This window comes from Nyctibius grandis, chromosome 32, assembly GCF_013368605.1.
Source record: "Nyctibius grandis isolate bNycGra1 chromosome 32, bNycGra1.pri, whole genome shotgun sequence".
Classification (NCBI taxonomy): Eukaryota; Metazoa; Chordata; class Aves; order Nyctibiiformes; family Nyctibiidae; genus Nyctibius; species Nyctibius grandis.
In genome coordinates, this window is record NC_090689.1 from 2,937,383 (window position 1) to 2,960,826 (window position 23,444).

Consider the following 23,444-nt stretch of genomic DNA (forward strand, 5'->3'; position numbering starts at 1 on the left):
TGGCGCTGGAGTCATCCCCTGTTTTGTTGTTGGGGTTTTGCAGACGGGGACGTCACTAGGGGGCGGTGGTAGGTGGCTGGGGTGTGGCGTGCGGGTGTTGCATTGGGTGGTTGCGGTGGGTGGGTGAGTGTTGGGGTTGCCTTGACGCCCCCTGTAACCCATCGGGACGGCTGTAACGCATTCGGGCATCCCTCGTTTTGTTGTTGGGGTGTTGTGGCGAGGCAGGTCAATAGGGGGTATTGGCACGAAGCAGGGGTGTTGTGGTGGGTGTTGATGTAGGTGGTTGCAGTGGGTGGGTGCGTTTTGGCGTTTCCTGGCTCCCCCTGACTCTCTTCGGGACGGCTGTAACGCATTGGAGCATCCGCCGTTTTGTTGTCGGGGTGTTGCGGGTGGGGTGTTGCGGCAGGGCAGGGCAGTAGGGGGCGGTGGTACCGGTCAGGGGTTTTGCGGTGGGTGTTGCATTGGGTGGTTGCGGTGGGTGGGTGTGCGTTGGGACTGGCTGACACCCCCTGTCACCCGTCGGGACGGCTGTAGCGCGTGGTGGCGGGTCCACGAGAGGGCTGTCGGGGCAGCAGGGGGTGCCTACGGCCATACCACCCTGAGAACGCCCGATCCCGTCTGATCTCGGCAGCTAAGCAGGGTCGGGCCCAGTTAGTACTTGGATGGGAGACCGCCTGGGAATACCGGGTGCTGTAGGCTTTTGCCCCCGGCTAGGGGGCAGCCCCCATTTTGTTGTCGGGGTGTTGCGTGTGGGGTGTTTCAGAGGGGCAGGTCAGTAGGGGGCGTGATAGGAGGTATGGGTGGCGCTGGAGTCATCGCCTGTTTTGTTGTTGGGGTGTTGCAGACGGGGACGTCACTAGGGGGCGGTGGTAGGTGGCCGGGGTGTGGCGTGCGGGTGTAGCATTGGGTGGTTGCGGTGGTTGGCTGCGTGGTGGGGTTGCGTGGCGCCCCCTGTAACCCATCGGGAGGTCGTGAACTCGTTCGTGCGTCCCCCTTTTTCTTGTTGCGGTGTTGCGGGTGGGGTGTTGTGGCGGGGCAGGTCAACAGAGGGCGGTGGTAGGGGCCCGGGGTGTTCTGTGTGGGTGTTGCATTGGGTGGTTGCGGTGGGTAGGTGAGTGTTGGGGTTGCCTTGACGCCCCCTGCCACCCGTCGGGAGGGCTTTAACTCGTTGGTGCGTCCCCCTTTTCTTGTTGCGGTGTTGCGGGTGGGGTGTTGCGGAGAGGCAGGTCGATAGGGGGCGGTGGTACCCGGCAGGGGTGTAGCATTGGGTGGTTGTGGTGGGTGGGTGAGTGTTGGGATTGCGTGGCTCCCCCTGCCACCCGTTGGGAGGGCTGTAACGCGTTCGCGCGTCCACCGTTTGTTGTCACGGTGTTGTGCTGGGGTGTTGCAGCGGGGCAGGTCGATAGGGGGCGGTGGTAGGGGCCTGGGGCGTTCCGTGCGGGTGTTGCATTGGGCGGTTGCGGTGGGTGGGTGAGTGTTGGGGTTGCCTTGACGCCCCCTGTAACCCATCGGGACGGCTGTAACGCATTCGGGCATCCCTCGTTTTGTTGTTGGGGTGTTGTGGCGAGGCAGGTCAATAGGGGGCATTGGCACGAAGCAGGGGTGTTGTGGTGGGTGTTGATGTAGGTGGTTGCAGTGGGTGGGTGCGTTTTGGCGTTTCCTGGCTCCCCCTGACTCTCTCCGGGACGGCTGTAACGCATTGGAGCATCCGCCGTTTTGTTGTCGGGGTGTTGCGGGTGGGGTGTTGTGGCAGGGCAGGTGGATAGGGGGCGGTGGTACCGGTCAGAGGTTTTGCGGTGGGTGTTGCACTGGGTGGTTGCGGTGGGTGGGTGTGCGTTGGGACTGGCTGACGCCCCCTGTCACCCGTCGGGACGGCTGTAGCGCGTGGTGGCGGGTCCACGAGAGGGCTGTCGGGGCAGTAGAGGGTGCCTACGGCCATACCACCCTGAGAACGCCCGATCCCGTCTGATCTCGGCAGCTAAGCAGGGTCGGGCCTGGTTAGTACTTGGATGGGAGACCGCCTGGGAATACCGGGTGCTGTAGGCTTTTGCCCCCGGCTAGAGGGTGCCCCACCTTTTGTTGTCGGGGTGTTGCGGGTGGGGTGTTGCGGCGGGGCAGGAAAGTAGGGAGTGTGATAGGAGGTATGGGTGGCGCTGGAGTCATCCCCTGTTTTGTTGTTGGGGTGTTGCAGACGGGGACGTCACTAGGGGGCGGTGGTAGGGGTCTGGGGTGTTGCGTGCGGGTGTAGCATTGGGTGGTTGCGGTGGGTGAGTGTTGGGGTTGCGTGGCTCCCCCTGCCACCCGTCGGGAGGGCTGTAACGCGTTCGCGCGTCCACCGTTTGTTGTTGCGGTGTTGTGCTGGGGTGTTGCAGCGGGGCAGGTCAATAGGGGGTGGAGGTAGGGGCTGGGGTGTTCTGTGTGGGTGTTGCATTGGGTGTTTGCGGTGGGTGGGTGAGTGTTGGGGTTGCCTTGACGCCCCCATGTCACCCGTCGTGTGGGCTTTAACTCGTTGGTGCGTCCCCCTTTTGTTATTGAGGTGTTGCAGGAGGGGTGTTGCGGAGGGGTGTTGCGGAGGGGTGTTGCGGAGGGGCAGGTCGATAGGGGGCGGTGGTACCAGGCAGGGGTGTTGCATTGGGTGGTTGCGGTGGGTGGGTGCGTGGTGGGGTTGCGTGGCGCCCCCTGTCACCCATCGGGACGGCTGTAGCGCGTGGTGGCGGGTCCACGAGAGGGCTGTCAGGGCAGCAGGGGGTGCCTACGGCCATACCACCCTGAGAACGCCCGATCCCATCTGATCTCGGCAGCTAAGCAGGGTCGGGCCTGGTTAGTACTTGGATGGGAGACCGCCTGGGAATACCGGGTGCTGTAGGCTTTTGCCCCCGGCTAGGGGGCGGCGCACCTTTTGTTGTCGGGGTGTTGCGTGTGGGGTGTTTCAGAGGGGCAGGTCAGTAGGGGGCGTGATAGGAGGTATGGGTGGCGCTGGAGTCATCCCCTGTTTTGTTGTTGGGGTTTTGCAGACGGGGACGTCACTAGGGGGCGGTGGTAGGTGGCTGGGGTGTGGCGTGCAGGTGTAGCATTGGGTGGTTGCGGTGGGTGGGTGCGTGGTGGGGTTGCGTGGCCCCCCCTGACACCCTTTGCGAGGGCTTTAACTCGTTGGGGCGTCCCCCTTTTGTTGTTGCGGTGTTGCGGAGGGGTGTTGCGGAGGGGCAGGTCGATAGGGGGCGGTGGTAGGTGGCTGGGGTGTGGCGTGCGGGTGTTGCATTGGGTGGTTGCGGTGGGTGGGTGAGTGTTGGGGTTGCCTTGACGCCCCCTGTAACCCATCGGGACGGCTGTAACGCATTCGGGCATCCCTCGTTTTGTTGTTGGGGTGTTGTGGCGAGGCAGGTCAATAGCGGGTATTGGCACGAAGCAGGGGTGTTGTGGTGGGTGTTGATGTAGGTGGTTGCAGTGGGTGGGTGCGTTTTGGCGTTTCCTGGCTCCCCCTGACTCTCTTCGGGACGGCTGTAACGCATTGGAGCATCCGCCGTTTTGTTGTCGGGGTGTTGCGGGTGGGGTGTTGTGGCAGGGCAGGTCGATAGGGGGCGGTGGTACCGGTCAGAGGTTTTGCGGTGGGTGTTGCACTGGGTGGTTGCGGTGAGTGGGTGCGTGGTGGGGTTGCGTGGCGCCCCCTGACACCCTTTGCGAGGGCTTTAACTCGTTGGGGCGTCCCCCTTTTGTTGTTGAGGTGTTGCAGGAGGGGTGTTGCGGAGGGGTGTTGCGGAGGGGCAGGTCGATAGGGGGCGGTGGTACCAGGCAGGGGTGTTGCATTGGGTGGTTGCGGTGGGTGGGTGAGTGTTGGGGTTGCCTTGACGCCCCCTGTCAACCGTCGGGACGGCTGTAACGCATTCGGGCATCCCTCGTTTTGTTGTCGGGGTGTTGCGGGTGGGGTGTTGCGGCAGGGCAGGGCAGTAGGGGGCGGTGGTACCGGTCAGAGGTTTTGCGGTGGGTGTTGCACTGGGTGGTTGCGGTGGGTGGGTGTGCGTTGGGACTGGCTGACGTCCCCTGTCACCCGTCGGGACGCCTGTAGCGCGTGGTGGCGGGTCCACGAGAGGGCTGTCGGGGCAGCAGGGGGTGCCTACGGCCATACCACCCTGAGAACGCCCGATCCCGTCTGATCTCGGCAGCTAAGCAGGGTCGGGCCCAGTTAGTACTTGGATGGGAGACCGCCTGGGAATACCGGGTGCTGTAGGCTTTTGCCCCCGGCTAGGGGGCGGCCCCCATTTTGTTGTCGGGGTGTTGCGGGTGGGGTGTTGCGGCGGGGCAGGGCATTAGGGGGCGGTGGTAGGAGGAGCCGTGGCCGCTGTGGGACGTCCCTGTTTTGTTGTTGGGGTGTTGCAGACGGGGACGTCACTAGGGGGCGGTGGTAGGTGGCTGGGGTGTTGCGTGCGGGTGTAGCATTGGGTGGTTGCGGTGGGTGGGTGAGTGTTGGGGTTGCGTGGCTCCCCCTGCCACCCGTCGGGAGGGCTGTAACGCGTTCGCGCATCCACCGTTTGTTGTTGCGGTGTTGTGCTGGGGTGTTGCGGAGGGGCAGGTCAATAGGGGGTGGAGGTAGGGGCTGGGGTGTTCTGTGTGGGTGTTGCATTGGGTGTTTGCGGTGGGTGGGTGAGTGTTGGGGTTGCCTTGACGCCCCCATGTCACCCGTCATGAGGGCTTTAACTCGTTGGTGCGTCCCCCTTTTGTTATTGAGGTGTTGCAGGAAGGGTGTTGCGGTAGGGCAGGTCGATAGGGGGCGGTGGTACCAGGCAGGGGTGTAGCATTGGGTGGTTGCAGTGGGTGGGTGAGTGTTGGGCTTGCCTTGATGCCCCCTGTCACCCGTCGGGACGGCTGTAACGCATTCGGGCATCCCTCGTTTTGTTGTTGGGGTGTTGTGGCGAGGCAGGTCAATAGGGGGCATTGGCACGAAGTAGGGGTGTTGTGGTGGTTGTTGATGTAGGTGGTTGCAGTGGGTGGGTGCGTTTTGGCGTTTCCTGGCTCCCCCTGACTCTCTTCGGGACGGCTGTAACGCATTGGAGCATCCGCCGTTTTGTTGTCGGGGTGTTGCGGGTGGGGTGTTGCGGCAGGGCAGGGCAGTAGGGGGCGGTGGTACCGGTCAGGGGTTTTGCGGTGGGTGTTGCACTGGGTGGTTGCGGTGGGTGGGTGTGCGTTGGGACTGGCTGACGCCCCCTGTCACCCGTCGGGATGGCTGTAGCGCGTGGTGGCGGGTCCACGAGAGGGCTGTCGGGGCAGCAGGGGGTGCCTACGGCCATACCACCCTGAGAACGCCCGATCCCGTCTGATCTCGGCAGCTAAGCAGGGTCGGGCCCAGTTAGTACTTGGATGGGAGACCGCCTGGGAATACCGGGTGCTGTAGGCTTTTGCCCGCGGCTAGGGGGTGCCCCACCTTTTGTTGTCGGGGTGTTGCGGGTGGGGTGTTTCAGAGGGGCAGGTCATTAGGGGGCGTGATAGGCGGTATGGGTGGCGCTGGAGTCATCCCCTGTTTTGTTGTTGGGGTGTTGCAGACGGGGACGTCACTGGGGTCGGTGGTAGGTGGCTGGGGTGTGGCGTGCGGGTGTAGCATTGGGTGGTTGTGGTGGGTGGGTGCGTGGTGGGGTTGCGTGGCGCCCCCTGACACCCGTCGGGAGGGCTTTAACTCGTTGGTGCGTCCCCCTTTTCTTGTTGCGGTGTTGAGGGTGGGGTGTTGCGGAGAGGCAGGTCGATAGGGGGCGGTGGTACCAGGCAGGGGTGTTGCATTGGGTGGTTGCGGTGGGTGGGTGAGTGTTGGGGTTGCGTGGCTCCCCCTGCCACCCGTCGGGAGGGCTGTAATGCATTCGCGCGTCCACCATTTGTTGTTGCGGTGTTGTGCTGGGCTGTTGCAGCGGGGCAGGTCAATAGGGGGTGGAGGTAGGGGCTGGGGTGTTCTGTGTGGGTGTTGCATTGAGTGTTTGCGGTGGGTGGGTGAGTGTTGGGGTTGCCTTGACGCCCCCATGTCACCCGTCGTGAGGGCTTTAACTCGTTGGTGCGTCCCACTTTTGTTATTGAGGTGTTGCAGGAGGGGTGTTGTGGAGGGGTGTTGCGGTAGGGCAGGTCGATAGGGGGCGGTGGTACCAGGCAGGGGTGTTGCATTGGGTGGTTGCGGTGGGTGGGTGAGTGTTGGGACTGCCTGACGCCCCCTGTCACCCGTCGGGACGGCTGTAGCGCGTGGTGGCGGGTCCACGAGAGGGCTGTCGGGGCAGTAGGGGGTGCCTACGGCCATACCACCCTGAGAACGCCCGATCCCGTCTGATCTCGGCAGCTAAGCAGGGTCGGGCCCGGTTAGTACTTGGATGGGAGACCGCCTGGGAATACCGGGTGCTGTAGGCTTTTGCCCCCGGCTAGGGGGTGCCCCACCTTTTGTTGTCGGGGTGTTGCGGGTGGGGTGTTTCAGAGGGGCAGGTCAGTAGGGAGCGTGAATAGGAGGTATGGGTGGCGCTGGAGTCATCCCCTGTTTTGTTGTTGGGGTGTTGCAGACGGGGACGTCACTAGGGGGCGGTGGTAGGTGGCTGGGGTGTTGCGTGCGGGTGTAGCATTGAGTGGTTGCGGTGGGTGGGTGCGTGGTGGGGTTGCGTGGCCCCCCCTGACACCCTTTGCGAGGGCTTTAACTCGTTGGTGCGTCCCCCTTTTGTTGTTGCGGTGTTGCGGGAGGGGTGTTGCGGAGGGGTGTTGCGGAGGGGCAGGTCGATAGGGGGCAGTGGTAGGGGCCTGGGGTGTTCTGTGCGGGTGTTGCATTGGGTGGTTGCGGTGGGTGGGTGAGTGTTGGGGTTGCCTTGACGCCCCCTGTAACCCATCGGGACGGCTGTAACGCATTCGGGCATCCCTCGTTTTGTTGTTGGGGTGTTGTGGCGAGGCAGGTCAATAGGGGGCATTGGCACGAAGCAGGGGTGTTGTGGTGGGTGTTGATGTAGGTGGTTGCAGTGGGTGGGTGCGTTTTGGCATTTCCTGGCTCCCCCTGACTCTCTTCGGGACGGCTGTAACGCATTGGAGCATCCGCCGTTTTGTTGTCGGGGTGTTGCGGGTGGGGTGTTGCGGCAGGGCAGGGCAGTAGGGGGCGGTGGTACCGGTCCGGGCTTTTGCGGTGGGTGTTGCATTGGGTGGTTGCGGTGGGTGGGTGTGCGTTGGGACTGGCTGACGCCCCCTGTCACCCGTCGGGACGGCTGTAGCGCGTGGTGGCGGGTCCACGAGAGGGCTGTCGGGGCAACAGGGGGTGCCTACGGCCATACCACCCTGAGAACGCCCGATCCCGTCTGATCTCGGCAGCTAAGCAGGGTCGGGCCCGGTTAGTACTTGGATGGGAGACCGCCTGGGAATACCGGGTGCTGTAGGCTTTTGCCGCGGGTTGGGGAGAGGCGGTGCTGCGGGTGATCCCCCATTTTATTATGGGGTTGGCCTCATAGGGTTTTCCTGTTTTCCTTATCCTTTTTTTTTTTTGTTTTAATATTAAGTGGGTTTTTTTTTGCCTTTTCTGCTCTTTGTGCTCAGTTAGTCTGTGCTCACACTGTTCCATGCCTCTTTTGCAGTAACGCACACGTTGCAGTTGCCTCTCCGGTTTGGTTTCCCCCTGCGGGGTTCCTAGGGTTGGCCATGTCTTGGCGCATACTCTTCCCCAGCGCCCCGATGCCTGTGTCGTTCCTCCAGCCCCGCCGCCTGTTCCTCCGCCGCCTGTGCTCAGGCCGCGGGGACTAGGCAAAGAGCCCGTGGGTGTCTGCGAGGGGCCGCGACATGCTCTGGAACGCCCACTGCAGGATCCCGTCCCAGGTGCCCTGTGGGACAGCCCCGGGGCGGGGGGGTCACTCTCCCTTTCCAACACCATCCACGTCCCCCTGCGCCATCCCGTTTCTCCCCGCCTCACCCACAGCCCAGCGTCACTCTGTGGGTCACACCGCAGACATGGTCCCTTGTAGATCCTGCCCCTTGGTGTGTGCCCCCCCCCACGGTGCCGTACCTCACCCAGGAGCGCGTCGAGCTCGTCCCTGTTCAGCACGGGGTCGCTGCCGGGGTAGACATCCTCTGCCTGCGGGAGGGAACGTGTCCTGCCAGCTTTCCTGCCTGCCCTCTGCCCGCACCCGTCGGGTCAGGGCTGGTGGCAGGGTCCAGCCCCTCCCCTGGTGCAGCCTCAGCTCCTGGCCCCTCTGGCACCCCCTCACCACCTTCCCTCCCTCACCCAGCTGGCGCCATCGCCCCTCAGCCTCCTCCCGCCCCTCGTCCCCACCGCTGCGCCTCCCCCAGCCCCTCACCCTGCCTGCACCCACCTTTGCTGCCTGCAGCGGGTGGTCACCGGCTGCTGCGGTGCTCCCCAGGCTGCCGGCGTCCGGGGTGCCCGCGCAGGACGTGCAGAGCTGCAGCCCCCTACAACCGACAGGGTGACACAGACCGTCAGGACCGTCGCTCTCCGGGGCAGGATTTACGGCTGGGATGTGGGGGACGGCGGGGGGCTCACCCGGGGTCCCCGCCGGGCGTGGGGCAGTGTCGGGGTGCGGGGATCTGGGTGAAGCAGCGGCCGCAGACGCTCCCGTCACCTCCGCCCCGCCGGGCGCTGGACACCTCCTGCCCCGGGATGTCGGGGGGTCCCTCCGCAGCTGCGTCCGCGTCCCGCAGCTGGCCCGGCTCGGCCGCGCTCCCCACACAGGAGCCGCACCGCCACGTCCCGCTGCACACCCAGAGAGGGGTGGTCAGGGACAGCCGGGGGGCACCGGGGTCCCCACGGCGCCCCGGGGCTCACCTGGGGACGCGGGGCAGCGGGGGCACCAGGCAGGCGAGGTGGAAGGCCCTGGGGCAGCCGTCGCAGCAGATGAGCTCTCCGCCGTCGCCGCACGCCGCACACTCGTCCTCGTTCTCCTGCCCCGGGGGAGCGGGCAGAGGGTCACCCTCACCGCCACCACCCCCCCGGGGACATCGGCGGACAGCCTGCACCCGTGGCTGTGGCAGGGCTCGTGCTCGCAGGGGATCCCATCACCACCAGCCCCGTGCCTTCTCCCCCGACATCACCCACCCTGCACCAAACACACCAGCCCCTTTCAGGGCGGGGATTGCCTGTTCTGGGGGGGTTGTAGCCCGGTGACCCCCATCAGCTGAGCCCTGGGTTGCCTGTGGATAGCCAGGCCAAGGAGACACGCCAGGGACACCCCGATGGCCCCCAGGTCACCAGGTGCCGTGCCCGGGGCTCACCTGATGGGGCGTGGGGTCCTGGCTGTGCACGGTGGGTGCCGGCAGCCGGGTCTGGGGGTGCAGCCGGGGCTCCCCGCTCTGTGGGCGAGACAAGAGAGGGGTTGGGGGGAGCAGAGGGGGGGACACCCCCGGGCCATGGACAAGCCCCGCCACAGCCTCTGGTAGCTGCAAAATGGGGGTGACAGCGGGGGGGGGGGTGTGCGTACGCTTTGGGGTGCCCTGGGCCGGGCAGGGGGCTTCAGGCTGCGGCTCCTGCTCCTGGCCCCTGGCTCCTCGCAGGCAGCCGGGGCACACGGCTCATCCCCGGCTTTGCTGCCCACCTTGGAGCTGCCTGCAGGAGAGGCCAAGGGCAGCTCCAGGGGGGCCCCCTCCCCACCACCCCCTGCCTGGGGGGGCTCCTGAATTTGGGGGTTAATCTCGGCAGGGGGTCGGCTGGGCTGGGCTGCACCTACCCAGCTCCAGCCCGTGTTTGACGAGGACGCCCTCGATGGCCCCGCGGGTGACGGGCACCTCGCTGCCCGCCACAGCCACTGCTCGCTGCACCGAGGCGGCCACCGCCTGGAGGGCTGCGGGTGGAGGGGGTGCTCAGCAGGGCGGGCAGCCCCCCCAAACCGCAGGCAAACGGGGTGCACGGGCAGACGCTGCCCCAGGGGGGTTGGCACTCACCGCCGGCGCGAGGGGTGCGGGGGGCCTCCGTGCCCTCCGTCTTCTTCACGGTCCTCGCCTTCGCCAGGGGCCCTGCGGGGTTGCGAGGGTGGGTGTCAGGGGGGGCACAGCACCTCGGGGACCCCCCCGGCGCCCCATCCCATCCCCACCCCGCTCCGGGTCTCCGTACCGGGGCTGGCGGCGTGCCGCGGGGAGGGCTGCGCTGCTCGGGCCCCGTCCCGCTCCTCGGGGGCTTTCCTCTTGCCCTGGGCTCTGTGCGGGGCCGGCGCCGTGGGGCTGGGAGAGAGACGCCTGCCGCGGCGCTGCCGCCCCAGCTCCACCTCTGCAGAGGGGACAGGGCGGGGGGACAGGGCCCCGGTGTCACCCCCTGCCCACCGGCAGCCCCCCGGCCGTGCCGGTGCCCCCCGCGTGACCCCCTCCTACCCCTGGGGAAGGCGCCGCGGAGGGGCCGGAGCCGGGCGTACCGCTCCAGGTTGTAGTCCTTGAAGAGGACGGCCCAGAAGTCACGGACGGCGGCGGCGTCGCGGCCCAGCAGCCACGTCAGCAGCGCGTGGAAGGCGCGGTGGGAGCCCTCCCGCTCCGTCCGGCTCAGCGTCTCCTGCCGGTGCCACCCCGGCCCGTTGGCACGCGGCCCCCGCGGCCCGGCCACCCGTCTCCCCGCCCGCCGCCTCACCTTGAAGATGTGCTCAGGGACGACGTCGTGGTCGGCCAGGCCGTGCAGCAGCGGGAAGACGTCGTCCACCGCCATGGCGATCTCGGTGCGGTGCAGCTTCAGGAGGTGCCGCAGGTCCCCCTCGCCCCCCGGCCCCGCCATGCTGCGGGGACGCGGCCGGGGCTGAGCGCCCGCCCCGACGCTCCCCTTTAATACACGGGAACCTCGTCACAACCCCGCGGCCCCACTCATTTCTGTACGAGGCCGCGTAACCTGAGATCACCCCTCCCGCTGCGGCTGTCCCTGCGGCATGGCCGGGCTCGCCCCCACCGCGGGACCCCCGCACCCCGGGGCTCGGGGTCAGGCTGCTCCCCAGCTCGGGGCACCGCCGCTCGCTGCAGCTGATGGTGAAGGACACCCAACCCCACAGCACCCACCCCGGGGTGGCCGGGCAGAGGGGGTGAGCCGGGGTGCTGGCGCAGGACCCCCGCCTCTCTCGGCCCCGCGGTCAGCCAGGCGGTGCCCCAAAATTTCTGGACTTTCCGCAGCGCTCGCTTCTCTCATCCAGAAACTCACGGGAGCACGTGGGAAGCAACGCCTGGGCAGCGGGGGAATATTTGCCCTGGCTCCCTGCAAACCCCCTGCCGCGGGCCGGTGGGGAAGCACAGACACCATAGAAACTCCACAAACGTGCGTGTGGGTACGGCTCAGCTGGGGGTGCCGTGGCCATGCACAGCCGTCCCCACGCCGCAGGGCAGTGCCTGATGCCCGCCGTAGAGCAAAACTCACCCCGAGCGGGACGGGAAAGGGGTGCAAGAGGGGATGCTCCGTGGCACGGAGCGAGGCGATACGGGGAGGGACGGTTACTGGTAAATCCTAAAGGACTGGGGCGGTATGTGCTGGCTCCAAAGCTGTGCCAGGAGAAGGCGGCTGCTGTCTAGAAACTTGGGAAGAATAACAAGACAACACCCTCTGCGAGAGCAGGAAATACCCTTGTACGCTCCTGGTTAATAAATCAATGTGTTTACCCATGGAAACGCTTGCCCTGAGGCTCCTTTCAGGATTTGGGGTGACTTTTCCCATGGAGGCACTGGGTCGGGCAGGTGCCATGCTGGGTTCCTGTGCCCCACACCACAATTTCAGTGCCCAGGAGACAAAACACGGGTGTCAGGCAAAACAGGAGGTTCATCTCCCCTCCTGGAGCTCCCCTGCAGCCCAGCCACAGGCGCTGAGCACGAGCACGCTCATGACACAGCCTCACGGGTCTGCTCCACCCTTCCCGGGGAAAACCATTTTCCCCAGTGTCCCACCATCATTTGTCACCATCACCCTGCGTTAAGCCGCCTGGCACCTCCAGGACAAGGCTCCGGCGGCTCGCCGCAGAGGCAGCGGTGCCTGCCCCATCCCCATGCCCACCCACGGTTACCGGAGCTCCTTCGCGGGCAGGTGCTGCCCACCGCAGCCGTGAGCCCTGTGCCCGCAGCGCTGGGCTTGGACTTGTTTTAAATTCCACCTTTATGACTGTTCCTGCGCTCTGAATCACAGATTGTTTTCCACATCCAGCCCACTCAGTGGCGCAATAATTTGCGTTTCGGGTTGTTTTTTCGTGTTCCTTCCCCTTTCTGAGAAGCTGCCATGTGAAGGGGCACATACGTCCTGGGAGATCAGACAGGTATTTCTGTACGACCTCGCTCAGAGCGGACCTCGGCAGCTCTAAGGCACCTGTAAGGGCTGTGAGAAGTCAGCTTTCCCTTGCAGAGGGGTGTAAAACCCTCCGTGGGGCTGGCACGAGCCCTGCCCGGCTGCGAGGGCCCGAGGCTGGGGCGCAGAGGAGCCCGGCCACGCTCGGGTTTCGGGATGCCCTCTCTTTTCTCTTGCTTCCCTTTCAGAAATCAGAGCAAAAGGTTCACGGCAGGTGAGCTCAGCTGGAGCTCAAATCGGGCTGCGAAGGCTGAAGGTGTTTCTCCACAAAGGCCCAGTTAAATCAGCAACTCAGTGTCCATCAAAAGCATTTGTAGCCCCTGGGACCCACCTCGACTCCCTCCTCCTGTGAAAAGCTGTTGAAGCAAACGCGCCCCTTCCAGCACCTCTCCCTGTCCCATTTCCCTTCCACGCCAAGGTCCCGTGGGGCGAACCATCGCCCTGCGTGTGTCTCAGACACCACCTGCCCCATGCTCATCTCGTACGACACGTCCCTGAAGCACAGGCAGAGAGAAGAGGCAGAAGTGGGGAACCCACCTGCGGGATCACCCCCGGAAGGCGGGGGTCTCTGCCCCTGATACTGACCTCCCCAAGCCTGAAGCGCGCCGAGAGCCCAAGTGAAACGCTGCCACCACGCGCAGAGCTTTCACCCCTCTCCCCTTACCTTCGGCTGCTCCAGGCTCCTGCATTTTTTGGTAAAAAAGGAGGGCTCCAGGTGGGGCCCCGATCCCAGACTCCCATTATTTCTAGCAGCTTCCCCACCGCTGCCCCACGGTAGAAGTCCAGATGAGAGCGGGTCCACCTGCACGCTTCACGGCTGCTCCTCCAAGAGCCCGGGAGGGAGAACTGGAGTAGAGAAGATTTATTTTAGCTTCAGTTTCCTCTTTCCTCCCCCTTTAGAAAGAAGAAACAAAAGCCCAGAGGTATGTTATATTAATTTATTTGGGACACACCAAATAAGGAAAGTCAACAACTGTTAACGTACAAAAGTACAGAACCCTGGGACAAGATTTACTGTCCTGATTAAAAAGGCACCATGGTCCCAAAGAAGAGTAATCAGAATACATCAATTAGAAATTTTCCCCCTGTTGCAGCAGAAACAGAGCCAGGCTTTGGCTCTATCCACAGTCAAACCCAGTTAAAAAAAAAAAACAAATATGATTTAAATGCGATAAACGACTGCTCAGCCTGTACAAGATGTCGTGAAAAGAATCACAGCCTCGAAGATGGTTGGACTTTTTTTTTTTTTCCTTTTTTTTTTTTTTTCCTCTTTTTAAAACAGCAAAGGTGACAAACCACTAAGGATATAACTGAGGAAGACAGCAGACTTCTGACGTCTTCAGCTCGACTTTCTGTAAGACACGTCAGTTAAACTGAAACTGGCAGGCTGAGCGTGGGGCTTCTGAATGAAATGTAATTCCCTGTGGCAGACAGGAAGTCAGATTCGACAACCTTAAATTCCCTGAATCCCCAAAAATCATAAAGCACTACACAGCTGTGTTCCGTATTCGAGTCAGCCCCGGTGGATCTGCTTTACACGCGAGCGTTTACACTGTCAGCTATATTTGTAATACAAAGGGGGGGTTACAGCAGTTATTAAAACAAATTCTACTTCGGCGAGGTCCGAGCTTGGCTATATTCCCTGCTGAAACAGAGCTGCTGGTGTAAAAGCCCAGTGAGAGGCTCAAGTCCAGCACCTCAGGGCTGGAAGGCAAATAGTTTAAACGTGACATAATTTGCACGGGGAAGTCAGTGAAGCACATCAGAGAGAGGAGGAGAGAGAGGGCTGCGAGCTCTCACGCGGCGGAGGCTGAAGGGCGCTGCAGAACGTGGGCGCGTGCTATTAAACCTGTAACGACACCACGAGGGATGCGGAATACGCTGAGTTCGCTAAATATCTGGGAGCAAACTTACCATGAAGAACTTCTTAGAAATACAGAACAAGGATCCCAGCGATTACTAACGAGCAAGGTCACTGGGAAGCTGGTGCATCGCTCGGAGCCGGACGGATCCGTCCGTAGGCGGAGGGACGGGACGGAGGGACGCCGGAGCCTGCGTGAGCGGCGAGGTCGAGGCCGCCGCCGCCTGCGCTCGCTCGTCCTGCTGCTGGATCGGCAGCTGGTTTGCGTTTCATTCCTCCTTTGGCATAGGACTTCAAAGCAGTCCAAGAACTGATTCATCAAAAGTAACAGGAGCTGTCAAAATTATTGGTACATGCATTTATTGTTAAAGGGAGCAAAAGCCAAAGAATGAAACAGCACGAGTTCAGGTCAGTAAAATGATGTGCAGGGCGGAGAGGAAGGAGACGGGGAAAAGCTGATACTGGAGTGGGGAAACCAACGTTCACACTGAAAGGTAAATTTGAAAACCAGGCAAGTTTGCGCTCTTCCTACCAGAGAACTTCTGTGGACAAAGAGAGACTCGAGGGGTTTTAATTTTCAGTGTAGTCTGGCAAAGTTTGGGAATCTCACCAGAGAGATCTCCAGCACTGGGGTTTCACTGAAAGTTCAAGTCTCTCGTCTTTAAAAACCAGTAAAGCAACTCTAACTAAAACCAGCAGATACCCTCGTACTGCGGGTATCTAAAAATCACAGACACGTCATTGCTCAGGATGTACGTGGGCAAGAGGGTTACACTTGGTTCAAACAAACTCTGGGTGGAAAATGACCGTTTCCAGCCTGCTGCTCTGCACGGACCTCGGGGCGGGGGGTGGAGAAGCAAGCCCAGCTCCAGGCGCCTGGGGCTGTAAATACCACAGCTGCCCACACCCGGGAAGGCTTTGTCTTCCCTATGTCCTAAGGCGGCAGGGTAACAGGTTATAAAATTTCTCAAATCTCCCAACTAAATAACACAATTTGCATCCTTCCCCCTATCTTACCCTCCCCCAGGAAGATAAAACGTTACCACTTCATTTAGGATTCACACCTCAGATCCTAGATTAGGGACTTCACTTTAAAACTCATCCAATTATGGGAAGGTTTATCCTGATCAAGGAAACGCCATTAAAATAGAATCTAGAATAAAACATTCAAAATCAACAATGCTTTTACAGCCAAAGCACTCAAATTTGTCTCCTGATCTCTCTTTCTCCCCCTCCTCAAGCGAGAGAGCAATCCCTTCACAAAACTGCAGGGTGCCTCTCCGGGACTGGCTAATACAAGCTGAAAACCAGCTTCTTTCCTCGTAGAGATGCCAAATTCTGCTGAAAGGGGCTGAACGCCTTCCACTCCCACCAAAACCAGCAGGAGTTCAGGCTTTTCAGCACGCAGATTTTCTATCAGCACCAAGTCCAAGTTATTTCCCTGCAGTAAATCCCAGTCCTGGTTCGTACCACTGGCTCAGAAATGGTGAGAGACTTCCAAAAACCCACTGATGTAGACAGGACCTTGGACGAAGAGGCTTACACGCTACGTAACCTTAGATCATCTGCTACGTTTGAGCCTTCGCATCATTAGCCACTGGCTACTCATCCTTCCAGATTCATGTGTTTGAGTCCTTGCCTCTGCAGTCGTCGTCCCAGTGCTCTTCCCCGGAGGCAGGATTGTTCCTGAGCTCTGGCTTGGGGATCTACAACAATCACTTCCAATTGGCGGTGGGATTTCAAACTTGCCTAACGTGTGCATTGCCACCTCGTACTCCAGCAGCTCTGCCTGCCGACCGCGGCATGCGCTAGCAGTTTTCGACCTTCTCCACAGTCTCGTAGAACCCAGGCCTAACTCTCCTGATGCTCATCCGTATATGCTGGCACTCCAGGGGCATGGTGCTCGCAGGAGTTGTCGTGCACCGGCGCTTCCTTCTGCCCCGCAGCGAGAAGGCCGGAGCCCCGCCGTTCTCCTCCTCCGCGGGGTAGGATTCATCCACGCTCGTGCCTTCGTCTGATTGCTCGTCACTTTTATATTTCATTTCCTTCGCTTTGTTTCCTTCCTTCTCCTCCTTGGCGAGCTTTCTGAAGTGCTCCAGACATTGTATCTTTTGTCTTCTTTCCATCATCTTCAATTCTTGCTTGTCTGTGAAATCTTCATAGTACATTTTTCTTTCGCTTCTTTGATCTTCAAGAAACTTCCACTCGATGCTAGTCATTTTTATTCCACTGTACTCCTCCAGTTTATTTCTCGTCTGCGTGTCTGTACAAAAGATGTCAAAGAGCTTCTCCGAACTCTCGTTGAATTTGTCTGCTCGCTCGGTATAAGCCTGGTTCTGTCTCTGCTTTCTGGTCTGATACAATCTGGTAAACTCCTCGTACATTTTGAGGATAAGTTTCTTTATACTTTGCGTCGCGATGGTGTGCAAGTTGCAAACCAACCAGTGCTCTTGCAGGTGCTCAGCGAGCAACTGGGCCGCATCCTCTTTGGATCGCTGGGCCTGGCCAGCTCTTTTGGGCTGCAATAAATACAGCATATTCTGAACCACATCCTTCTTGGTCGGCAGTATTCCCTGGGCGAAACCCGAAGACTCTACGTATTCAACAGTCCCCAGAGTCTTCCGTGCTCGCACCTCGGTATCCAGTGATTCCATCACTGCTCGTTTATCTTGCAGTTATGACATAATCTGAAAGATGGGGGGGGGGGGGGAAGAGTACATCAAACAAAGCTTTTTTTTTTTCTGCAGCAAAAATAAACAGATGAGAAACCACACTCAGACCAATAAGATCTGGGATTTTATGGTGTGCTCCGTCGCTGTTGGACGGCTGCTGTGTTAGCCCAGCCCATTTAAACATCTGCACGTCGAGACTATCTCGCTCCTCCGTGCGGTTCTTAAAGCCTCATACGATGTGTTTGTTTACGCTAATTAGTTTTTAATTGGGTTCTGGACTTCATATTCTAAATTACAGCAAATCAAGACCGCCTAGGGCACCGGCACGCGAAGACAGGCATGCCTCGACACCGGCTGCACCGCAACGCGGCACGGCTCCTCCTGCGCCGGCACGGGGCTGCCTGAAACGGGCGAGCTCGTCTCCCCCGCGGCTCCTCTCGCACCGCCCCGTCCCCGGGAGCGGCCCCGAACCACCCGCTCGCCCTCCCGCTGCTCTCCACCCCTCCCTGCCCCCCGACCGAGGGAGGCCCCGCCGGCAGCACCGAGGCCTGGGCTGAGCATTACGCATCGCAGCCCGCCTAGGCCCGGCCGAGGCCCGGCCTGCCCCGCAGCATGACTGGCACTTTTCCCGGCCGCGCAGGCGGCGCGGGGAGCCAGGGCGAGCGGCATCGCAGCCCGCAGCTGCTCAGCCGCGGCTCGGCCCCTCCGTCCGCCGCCGCCGCCCCGGCCGAGGGGACCCGGGGAGCCACGAGGCCCGGGCCCGCCGAGGACACAGGGCCCGCCGCGGCCCCGGCCGGGCCCGCGGGCCTCCCGCCGCCTCGGCCCACGCCTCGGACGGCGGCTGCCGGACGCGGGGGCCCGCCGGGGGCTGCGGATCCGCCACCGGGGGAGCGGGACCGAGGCCGCCCCCCGCGGCCTGGGACCCCCCGCAGCGCTGAGTCACGGCGCGGTGCCGGGAGAGCCCCGGGCACCGCCCGCCCGCCCCGCCTGAGGCCTCCTGCGGGCCGCGGGCCCCGGGCGGGGGTCGGCGGAGCCTGGCGCGCCCTGCCCCCGGCCCGGCCCAGCCCCTCCCCTCCCCGGGGCTCACCGCCATCTTGGAGGGGGGTCTGCGGAGCCTGCGCAGGGGGGAACGGCCCGAGGTTGCCGCCGCCATCTTGGAGAGGGGCAGCGCCGCGGCGGCTCCCGCCCGCCCTCTGCCGGAAGGGCCGCCCCCGCCGCGCGCGGCTCGATGGGTGCGCGCCGGAAGTGCGCCCCCGCCTCGCGCCCGCCCCTTCCGCCCGGCGCGGCGGCAGCGGCCGCGGGATTGGCCGCGCGCGGAGGAGGGAGCGGCGCGTGAGAGTGAGAGCGCGGCCGCGGCGCGGCCCCGGCACCCCCCCACCGGCGCCCCCTGGCGGGAGGGAGGGAGGAGGGGTCCCGCGCGGACCCCGGGCGGAGCCGATTGGCTGCGCCGCCGCCGCCGCCTGCCGGGGGCCAATGGGAGCTCCGCAGGCTCGGGGTCCCCCGGCCAATGGGCGGGCGCAGTGCGGGCCGCGAGGATGACGGGAGCTGATTGGCCGCTGCGCAGGCGGCGGGGAGCGGATTGGCGGGCGGGCGTCACGGCGGTGGGGGAGGGAGGAAGGAGGGAGCCGATTGGCGAGTGCTGTAATTGTGGGGCAGAGGAGAGAGAGCTGATTGGTTAGTGCCGTGATGGGGGGAAGGAGGGAGGGAGCTCATTGGTGGACACAACACGTGGTGGGGCAGGCAGGAGGGAGCCGATTGGCTGTGCCGCGGCGGTGGGGCAGGCGGGGCAGCTGCCGGGGCCGCGCCGCGGGGGCCCACACGCGTGTGCCCTGCGGTGCCAGGGCGGCGGCGGCAGAGGGACGGTGACGGCAGCGATGGGCGCCGGGACGGAGCCGCCGTGTGACACGTCGGAGGGGTGAGACCCCCCCCCGCCCCGTCCCCCCCTCCCCGCCCCCCGGCGCCCCCTCACCTGCCGCCCGTCCCCGCAGGAGGGTCTACCTGGACCACAACGCCACCACCCCGCTGGCCCCCGAGGCGGCCCAGGCCGTGTGGGACGCCCTGCGCCAGGCCTGGGGCAACCCCAGCAGCTCCCACCCTGCAGGTAGGGACGCGGGGCAGCTGCCGTGGCGGCTCCCCGCTGCGGCCGGGCCGAGCCCCGTGGCCACGGGAGCCCATGGCGGAGCTGCCGGGTCTCGTCCCGCAGGCAGGAAGGCGAAGGAGCTCGTCGGCAGCGCCCGGGAGAGCGTGGCGAGGATGGTGGGCGGCCGCCCAGAGGACATCGTCTTCACCTCAGGGGGCACGGAGGTGGGAGCGGCCGTGATCTCCGTGCCGGGCGGTGACCCCCTTCCCGGGTGCCCCTGCCCGCCACCCCCTCTCAAGCAAACGGCGATGAGGAGGGTGGGGATGAAGGGCGCCGCGCTCCCTCTGGGCCTTCATTTTCCCCTCTGCCTTCCTCTCCCCAGGCCAACAACATGGTGATCCACACCGCCTGCAGGCACTTCCGCGAATGCCAGGCCAGGCCGGGGGACGGCCCCGGGATGCCGCACGTGGTGACGTCGAGCGTGGAGCACGACTCCATCCGCCTGCCGCTGGAGCAGCTGGTGAAGGAGAGCCTGGCAGGTGAGCGGCAGAGGGACCGCAGGGGACAGGTCGAGGACGTCTGGCCGCAGACTGGGGTTTGCCCGGCAGGGCTTTTCTACGCGGGTGGTTTTGCAGAGGAGGACGGGGACCCTCAAAGGGCTCTGAGTCCCTGCACATTCCCCCAAGCTGGGTGTGTTACCCTGTTGACGTCCTGCACTTGCCTCCCAAGAGCTGCGGTGCTCTCTGCCTGCGCACCAGCTGCCCACACAGCTCTCCTGCCCGCTCAGTGGGATGCGGGCAGCCCTGGGCGCTATCGGGCTTCCCAGCAAACATCAGGGCTTGTTTCTTGGCTTGCAGAAGTCACCTTCGTGGCTGTGTCCCCACGAAGCGGGCAGGCTGAGGTAGATGACATCCTCGCTGCCGTCCGGCCGACCACCTGCCTGGTTTCCATCATGCTGGCCAATAACGAGACTGGGGTCATCATGGTGAGTCTGTGGGCAGCAACTGGGACAGGCTGGGGACATCCTCACAAAAAGGTCCTTGGTGAGGGGGAGCAGACGGTCCCTGGGACGCAGACCCTCTTCTCTCCCGCCAGCCTGTTGCGGAGCTGAGCCAGCGTGTCCGGGCCCTCAATCAGCGGAGAGCGGCAGAGGGGCTGCCCGGGATCCTGCTGCACACGGACGCGGCGCAGATGATTGGCAAGGGGCGTGTGGACGTGCAGGAGCTGGGGGTGGACTACCTCACCATCGTGGGACACAAGGTATGGTCCTGCTCACACTGCCCAGCTGCTCTTCACCCTCTAAGACATCTCTTTTGGGGTGCCAGGGAGGCTTTGGGTGCCCCTCACAGCTTGATACTCATCAGTGGCCAAAGTTTCCTCCTGGATGATGCTCTGAAGACAGTCTCCAGCTGGGTGCCAAGGCTCTGGCGAGTCAGGGGAACCCATCTGGAAGGGCGAGCAGGAGGAGGCCAAGGGCAGGGGACAGCTCCGCAGCAGGCTGTGCCTGTGAGATGGGCAGGGGTCAGCCCTGGAGGGCACTCGGATTTGGGCAGAAGTACAGGAAGGGGGTGCCCGGCGGCGTGTCCCCAGGGTCACCGTGGCTGTTTCCCCCTGCAGTTCTACGGCCCGCGGATCGGCGCGCTGTACGTGCGCGGCCCCGGCACCGCTACCCCGCTGCACCCCATGCTCTTCGGAGGGGGACAGGAGAGGAGTTTCCGGCCAGGGTAAGGTGGCCGGGTGGTGGCCTGGAGAGCTGGGCCTCGGGCTGGTGGCCAAAAGCGCTACTCAGCCTGAGCTGAGCTGGCAGCTCTGTCACCTGCCAGCCCTGGGGCCAGCAGCCTGGCAGGGGGAGACGTGCATGGGAAATGCGGGAGCCTGGTGCGCAGGCTTTGCTGTGGGAGGAACTCTGGGGTGGAACCGCCCCCTTCCCAGCCGCCTCAGAAAGGGGTCCAGGACCCCCTGCCAGCAGTGCAGGGAACGTCTGTGCCCTGAGGTTGGGTTTCTGGTCCAGAGAAATGATAATTCCCTGTTCCCTCTTCCCTTCCAGCACCGAGAACACCCCCATGATCGCTGGCCTCGGCCAGGTGAGTCAGCGAGCACTTCCCTGGGGGTGCTGCCTGGCGGAGCCAGCATGGAGATGGCCACCTGTGCTCCCTGGTTATTAGAAGTGACAAACTCGGGGTGCAGGAGGGCAGGTGAACTACTGGGACAAGGATGGGGCTTTCTGGTGCCAGCAGAGGAGGTGCTTGGGAGCACTTGCTGCAGGCTTTGCAGCCCTGGCAGCGGGCAGTCACGCAGCTCACGTGGCACAAGGCACCGAGAGGCTGTTGGGGGACACGGGGGACCTGGCAATTGCAGAGGCTGTTCCTGGGCTGGACTCACATGCTAGGGGGCCGTGCACGGAGACGGGTGTCAGCAGGTCGCTGACGGAGCCTGTCTGGGTTTTCTCTCCTCAGGCTGCAGAGTTGGTGAGCAAGAACTGGGAGGCCTACGAGGCTCATATGCGGGACGTTCGGGATTACCTGGAGGCCAGGCTGGAGGTGAGTAGACCTGGTTCCTGTTTGTCTCTCCCCTCCCAGGGTCTCAGCCTGCAGAGTGTGGGGCCTGGAGCCAGGGTGGGTATGTCCCTCTGGCCCTGCCACCTCCTCATCACAACAGAGCTGCTTGCGAACCCAGAGTGGTTCACAGCCCTCTGATTTCTCCAGGCCTCCTTTGGGAAGCAGAGGATCCACCTCAACAGCCACTTTATGGGCTCCAAGCGACTCTGCAACACCTCTAACTTCTCCATCCTGGGCCCAGGCCTTCAAGGTAGCTCTCACGCCACTGCTGCCCCGTGATGGTGCCCACGGAGGCACGCACTTGCCCCGCACAGCACCCTGCGGCTAGAGACTGGCGGGTGCTTGGCTGCAGCTTGGGCAAGGAGATGAGGCAGACAGCAGCTCTCGTAGAGAGCCTGGGCACTGGGAGACCTGTCCTCATGTGTGCTGCAGGGCGAAGGGTGCTGTCTCGCTGCAAGGTGCTTCTCGCCAGCATTGGGGCTGCCTGCCACTCTGAGAAAGGGGATCGGTAAGTAGCCGGCTTTGCCAGGCCCAGGGCATCTTCCCAGAGGAGAGCTGGCGGGAGGGAGGGAAACAGAAGAGGGAAAGGGACTGTGGGCAGTGTCACCTGGAGCAAAGAGGGTGCAGAGCGTTCCAGAGGGGCTGAAGGGCTGCGAAGGAGGTTATTGCAGGAGACACAGCAGGAACGCTTGACTGCTGCTTGCAAGGACTTTGTCCCTCCTGGCTGTGGTGATCCAGCTGAGCTTGGAAGTAACTCTTCAATGCCTGGCATTGCCAGAAGAGTATCTGCCTTATGCCAGTGTGTGCCTGGCTCACCTGCTGAAGCCCGATTTGGGTCTCCAGCGGGCTCCTTTGGGGGGGTGTGGGCATACCAGGTGCTTTTAGCCTAGTGTAGAGCAATGCCCTGTGGACATGGCAGAGCTGCCAACCCATGGGGACAAAGGAGAGGTTTGTCCTTGGAGGGGAAGAGCCAGATCCACCATAGGGCAACAAGGCCAGTGGGAACAGGTGCCTTTGGAACGCCAGAAGGGCGCTGTGGAGGAGACAGGTTTGCCTGGAGTGCAGCTGCAGATGTGCTCTCTCGTACGGCTTGGTGGCACTTCCTGGTGATGCATGTGCTTCCTCGGCCTTCGAGCTAAAGCCGCTCAGCCTGTCTGTGTTTCAGGCCCTCCTCGATTCTGCTCAGCTGCGGGATCCCCTACGACGTGGCGCAGAACGCCTTGCGGCTGAGCGTGGGGCGAGACACCACGCGGGCAGACGTGGACTTGGTTGTGCAGGACCTCGTGCAGGCTGTGGCGCAGCTGGATCAGGACCAAGCCCTGTAGACCCCAGGAACTGTTCCCTGGCCATCACCCAGGTTCGCGGGTTGGGATTGTGTCCTGCTTGGCCCCTGGGTGCTGGCTGCCAAAGGGTTTTTTGGCTGGGAAGGTGTTTGGTACAGCTTCCCCAGCACTGCGTTGTGTTACCTGCTCCCCTTCCTCCTGTCCTTTCTACAGTGGGCAGAGCTCCTGCTGCCAGCTCCACGTGCTCCTAAAGGAACCAGAGTTGTCGGGGCAGCCCTAGCTGTGTGCCAGCACCCGAGGAAATGTGTCTTCCCTGCGTGGCCCAGGCGGTCACTCTGATCCCTGACACAGGAGGACACAAGCGTCAGATGGATTAGGGGCGTCGCTGGTGGGACTGATGTCGGGGAACCTGGTCTCCCTGGGTATTCACAGGAATAAAAGTGATTGCCACTGCGGTGGCTTTTTCCCATAAAATGTATTTTCTGTGGTGTTTTCCTTGGGGGAAGCTGGACTGGTTGGGGTCATCTGAGCAATGTGTTTTCCCTCAGAAAATGCCAGTGTCCCAGAACAGAGGCACAGTCTGCTGGAGCAGGGAGGTGCCCGCTGGTCCTGGTTGGCATGGAGGCCGTGGACACAGGTTCTTAGATGCTGGTCTTTCTCTTTACTAGCCATACATTAGCACGGCCAGGAATATTTGGAACTATAAAACCCTGGGGCTTTTTGTAAGTCTAATTTCTGAAGTGTTAGGACTCCAG

General features: G+C 62.9%; 3 protein-coding genes and 7 non-coding genes across 11 annotated transcripts; 8 read left to right on the forward strand and 2 right to left on the reverse strand.

Moving 5' to 3' along the window:
* Positions 1-580: 580 nt before the first annotated feature.
* Positions 581-699, forward strand: LOC137675263 (5S ribosomal RNA). The gene has a single exon (XR_011049938.1). It is a non-coding gene; the product is annotated as a 5S ribosomal RNA (ribosomal RNA).
* Positions 700-1,927: 1,228 nt separating this feature from the next.
* LOC137675271 (5S ribosomal RNA) lies at positions 1,928-2,046 on the forward strand. The gene has a single exon (XR_011049946.1). It is a non-coding gene; the product is annotated as a 5S ribosomal RNA (ribosomal RNA).
* Positions 2,047-2,750: 704 nt separating this feature from the next.
* LOC137675242 (5S ribosomal RNA) lies at positions 2,751-2,869 on the forward strand. Its single transcript, XR_011049918.1, has one exon. It is a non-coding gene; the product is annotated as a 5S ribosomal RNA (ribosomal RNA).
* A 1,240-nt stretch (positions 2,870-4,109) lies between these two features.
* LOC137675264 (5S ribosomal RNA) lies at positions 4,110-4,228 on the forward strand. The gene has a single exon (XR_011049939.1). It is a non-coding gene; the product is annotated as a 5S ribosomal RNA (ribosomal RNA).
* Positions 4,229-5,270: 1,042 nt separating this feature from the next.
* On the forward strand, positions 5,271-5,389 carry LOC137675266 (5S ribosomal RNA). The gene has a single exon (XR_011049941.1). It is a non-coding gene; the product is annotated as a 5S ribosomal RNA (ribosomal RNA).
* An 867-nt stretch (positions 5,390-6,256) lies between these two features.
* Positions 6,257-6,375, forward strand: LOC137675229 (5S ribosomal RNA). The gene has a single exon (XR_011049908.1). It is a non-coding gene; the product is annotated as a 5S ribosomal RNA (ribosomal RNA).
* An 882-nt stretch (positions 6,376-7,257) lies between these two features.
* LOC137675230 (5S ribosomal RNA) lies at positions 7,258-7,376 on the forward strand. Its single transcript, XR_011049909.1, has one exon. It is a non-coding gene; the product is annotated as a 5S ribosomal RNA (ribosomal RNA).
* Positions 7,377-7,730: 354 nt separating this feature from the next.
* AIRE (autoimmune regulator) lies at positions 7,731-10,696 on the reverse strand. Its single transcript, XM_068421000.1, has 11 exons — positions 10,556-10,696; positions 10,306-10,480; positions 10,052-10,204; positions 9,883-9,954; positions 9,454-9,547; positions 9,217-9,292; positions 8,771-8,886; positions 8,489-8,698; positions 8,301-8,397; positions 7,994-8,062; positions 7,731-7,811 (listed from the first exon to the last, which is right to left on the reverse strand). The coding sequence occupies exons 1-11, from the start codon at positions 10,694-10,696 to the stop codon at positions 7,731-7,733; spliced, it is 1,284 nt and encodes a 427-aa protein (XP_068277101.1).
* Positions 10,697-13,159: 2,463 nt separating this feature from the next.
* LOC137675216 (uncharacterized) lies at positions 13,160-17,998 on the reverse strand. Its single transcript, XM_068421233.1, has 2 exons — positions 17,856-17,998; positions 13,160-16,783 (listed from the first exon to the last, which is right to left on the reverse strand). The coding sequence occupies exon 2, from the start codon at positions 16,748-16,750 to the stop codon at positions 15,905-15,907; it is 846 nt and encodes a 281-aa protein (XP_068277334.1). The 5' UTR covers positions 16,751-16,783; positions 17,856-17,998; the 3' UTR covers positions 13,160-15,904.
* A 38-nt stretch (positions 17,999-18,036) lies between these two features.
* Positions 18,037-23,163, forward strand: SCLY (selenocysteine lyase). 2 transcript variants are annotated; one of them, XM_068421144.1, is made up of 14 exons: positions 18,037-18,106; positions 18,610-18,683; positions 18,757-18,869; positions 18,972-19,072; positions 19,231-19,387; positions 19,706-19,833; positions 19,944-20,108; positions 20,466-20,572; positions 20,896-20,932; positions 21,305-21,388; positions 21,554-21,656; positions 21,839-21,914; positions 22,572-22,763; positions 22,903-23,163. In XM_068421144.1, the coding sequence occupies exons 2-13, from the start codon at positions 18,643-18,645 to the stop codon at positions 22,729-22,731; spliced, it is 1,272 nt and encodes a 423-aa protein (XP_068277245.1). In that variant the 5' UTR covers positions 18,037-18,106; positions 18,610-18,642; the 3' UTR covers positions 22,732-22,763; positions 22,903-23,163. The 2 variants fall into 2 exon arrangements, with proteins under 2 accessions (XP_068277245.1, XP_068277246.1); XM_068421145.1 differs by lacking the exon at positions 18,610-18,683 and having other exon boundaries at positions 18,059-18,106.
* Positions 23,164-23,444: the final 281 nt, after the last annotated feature.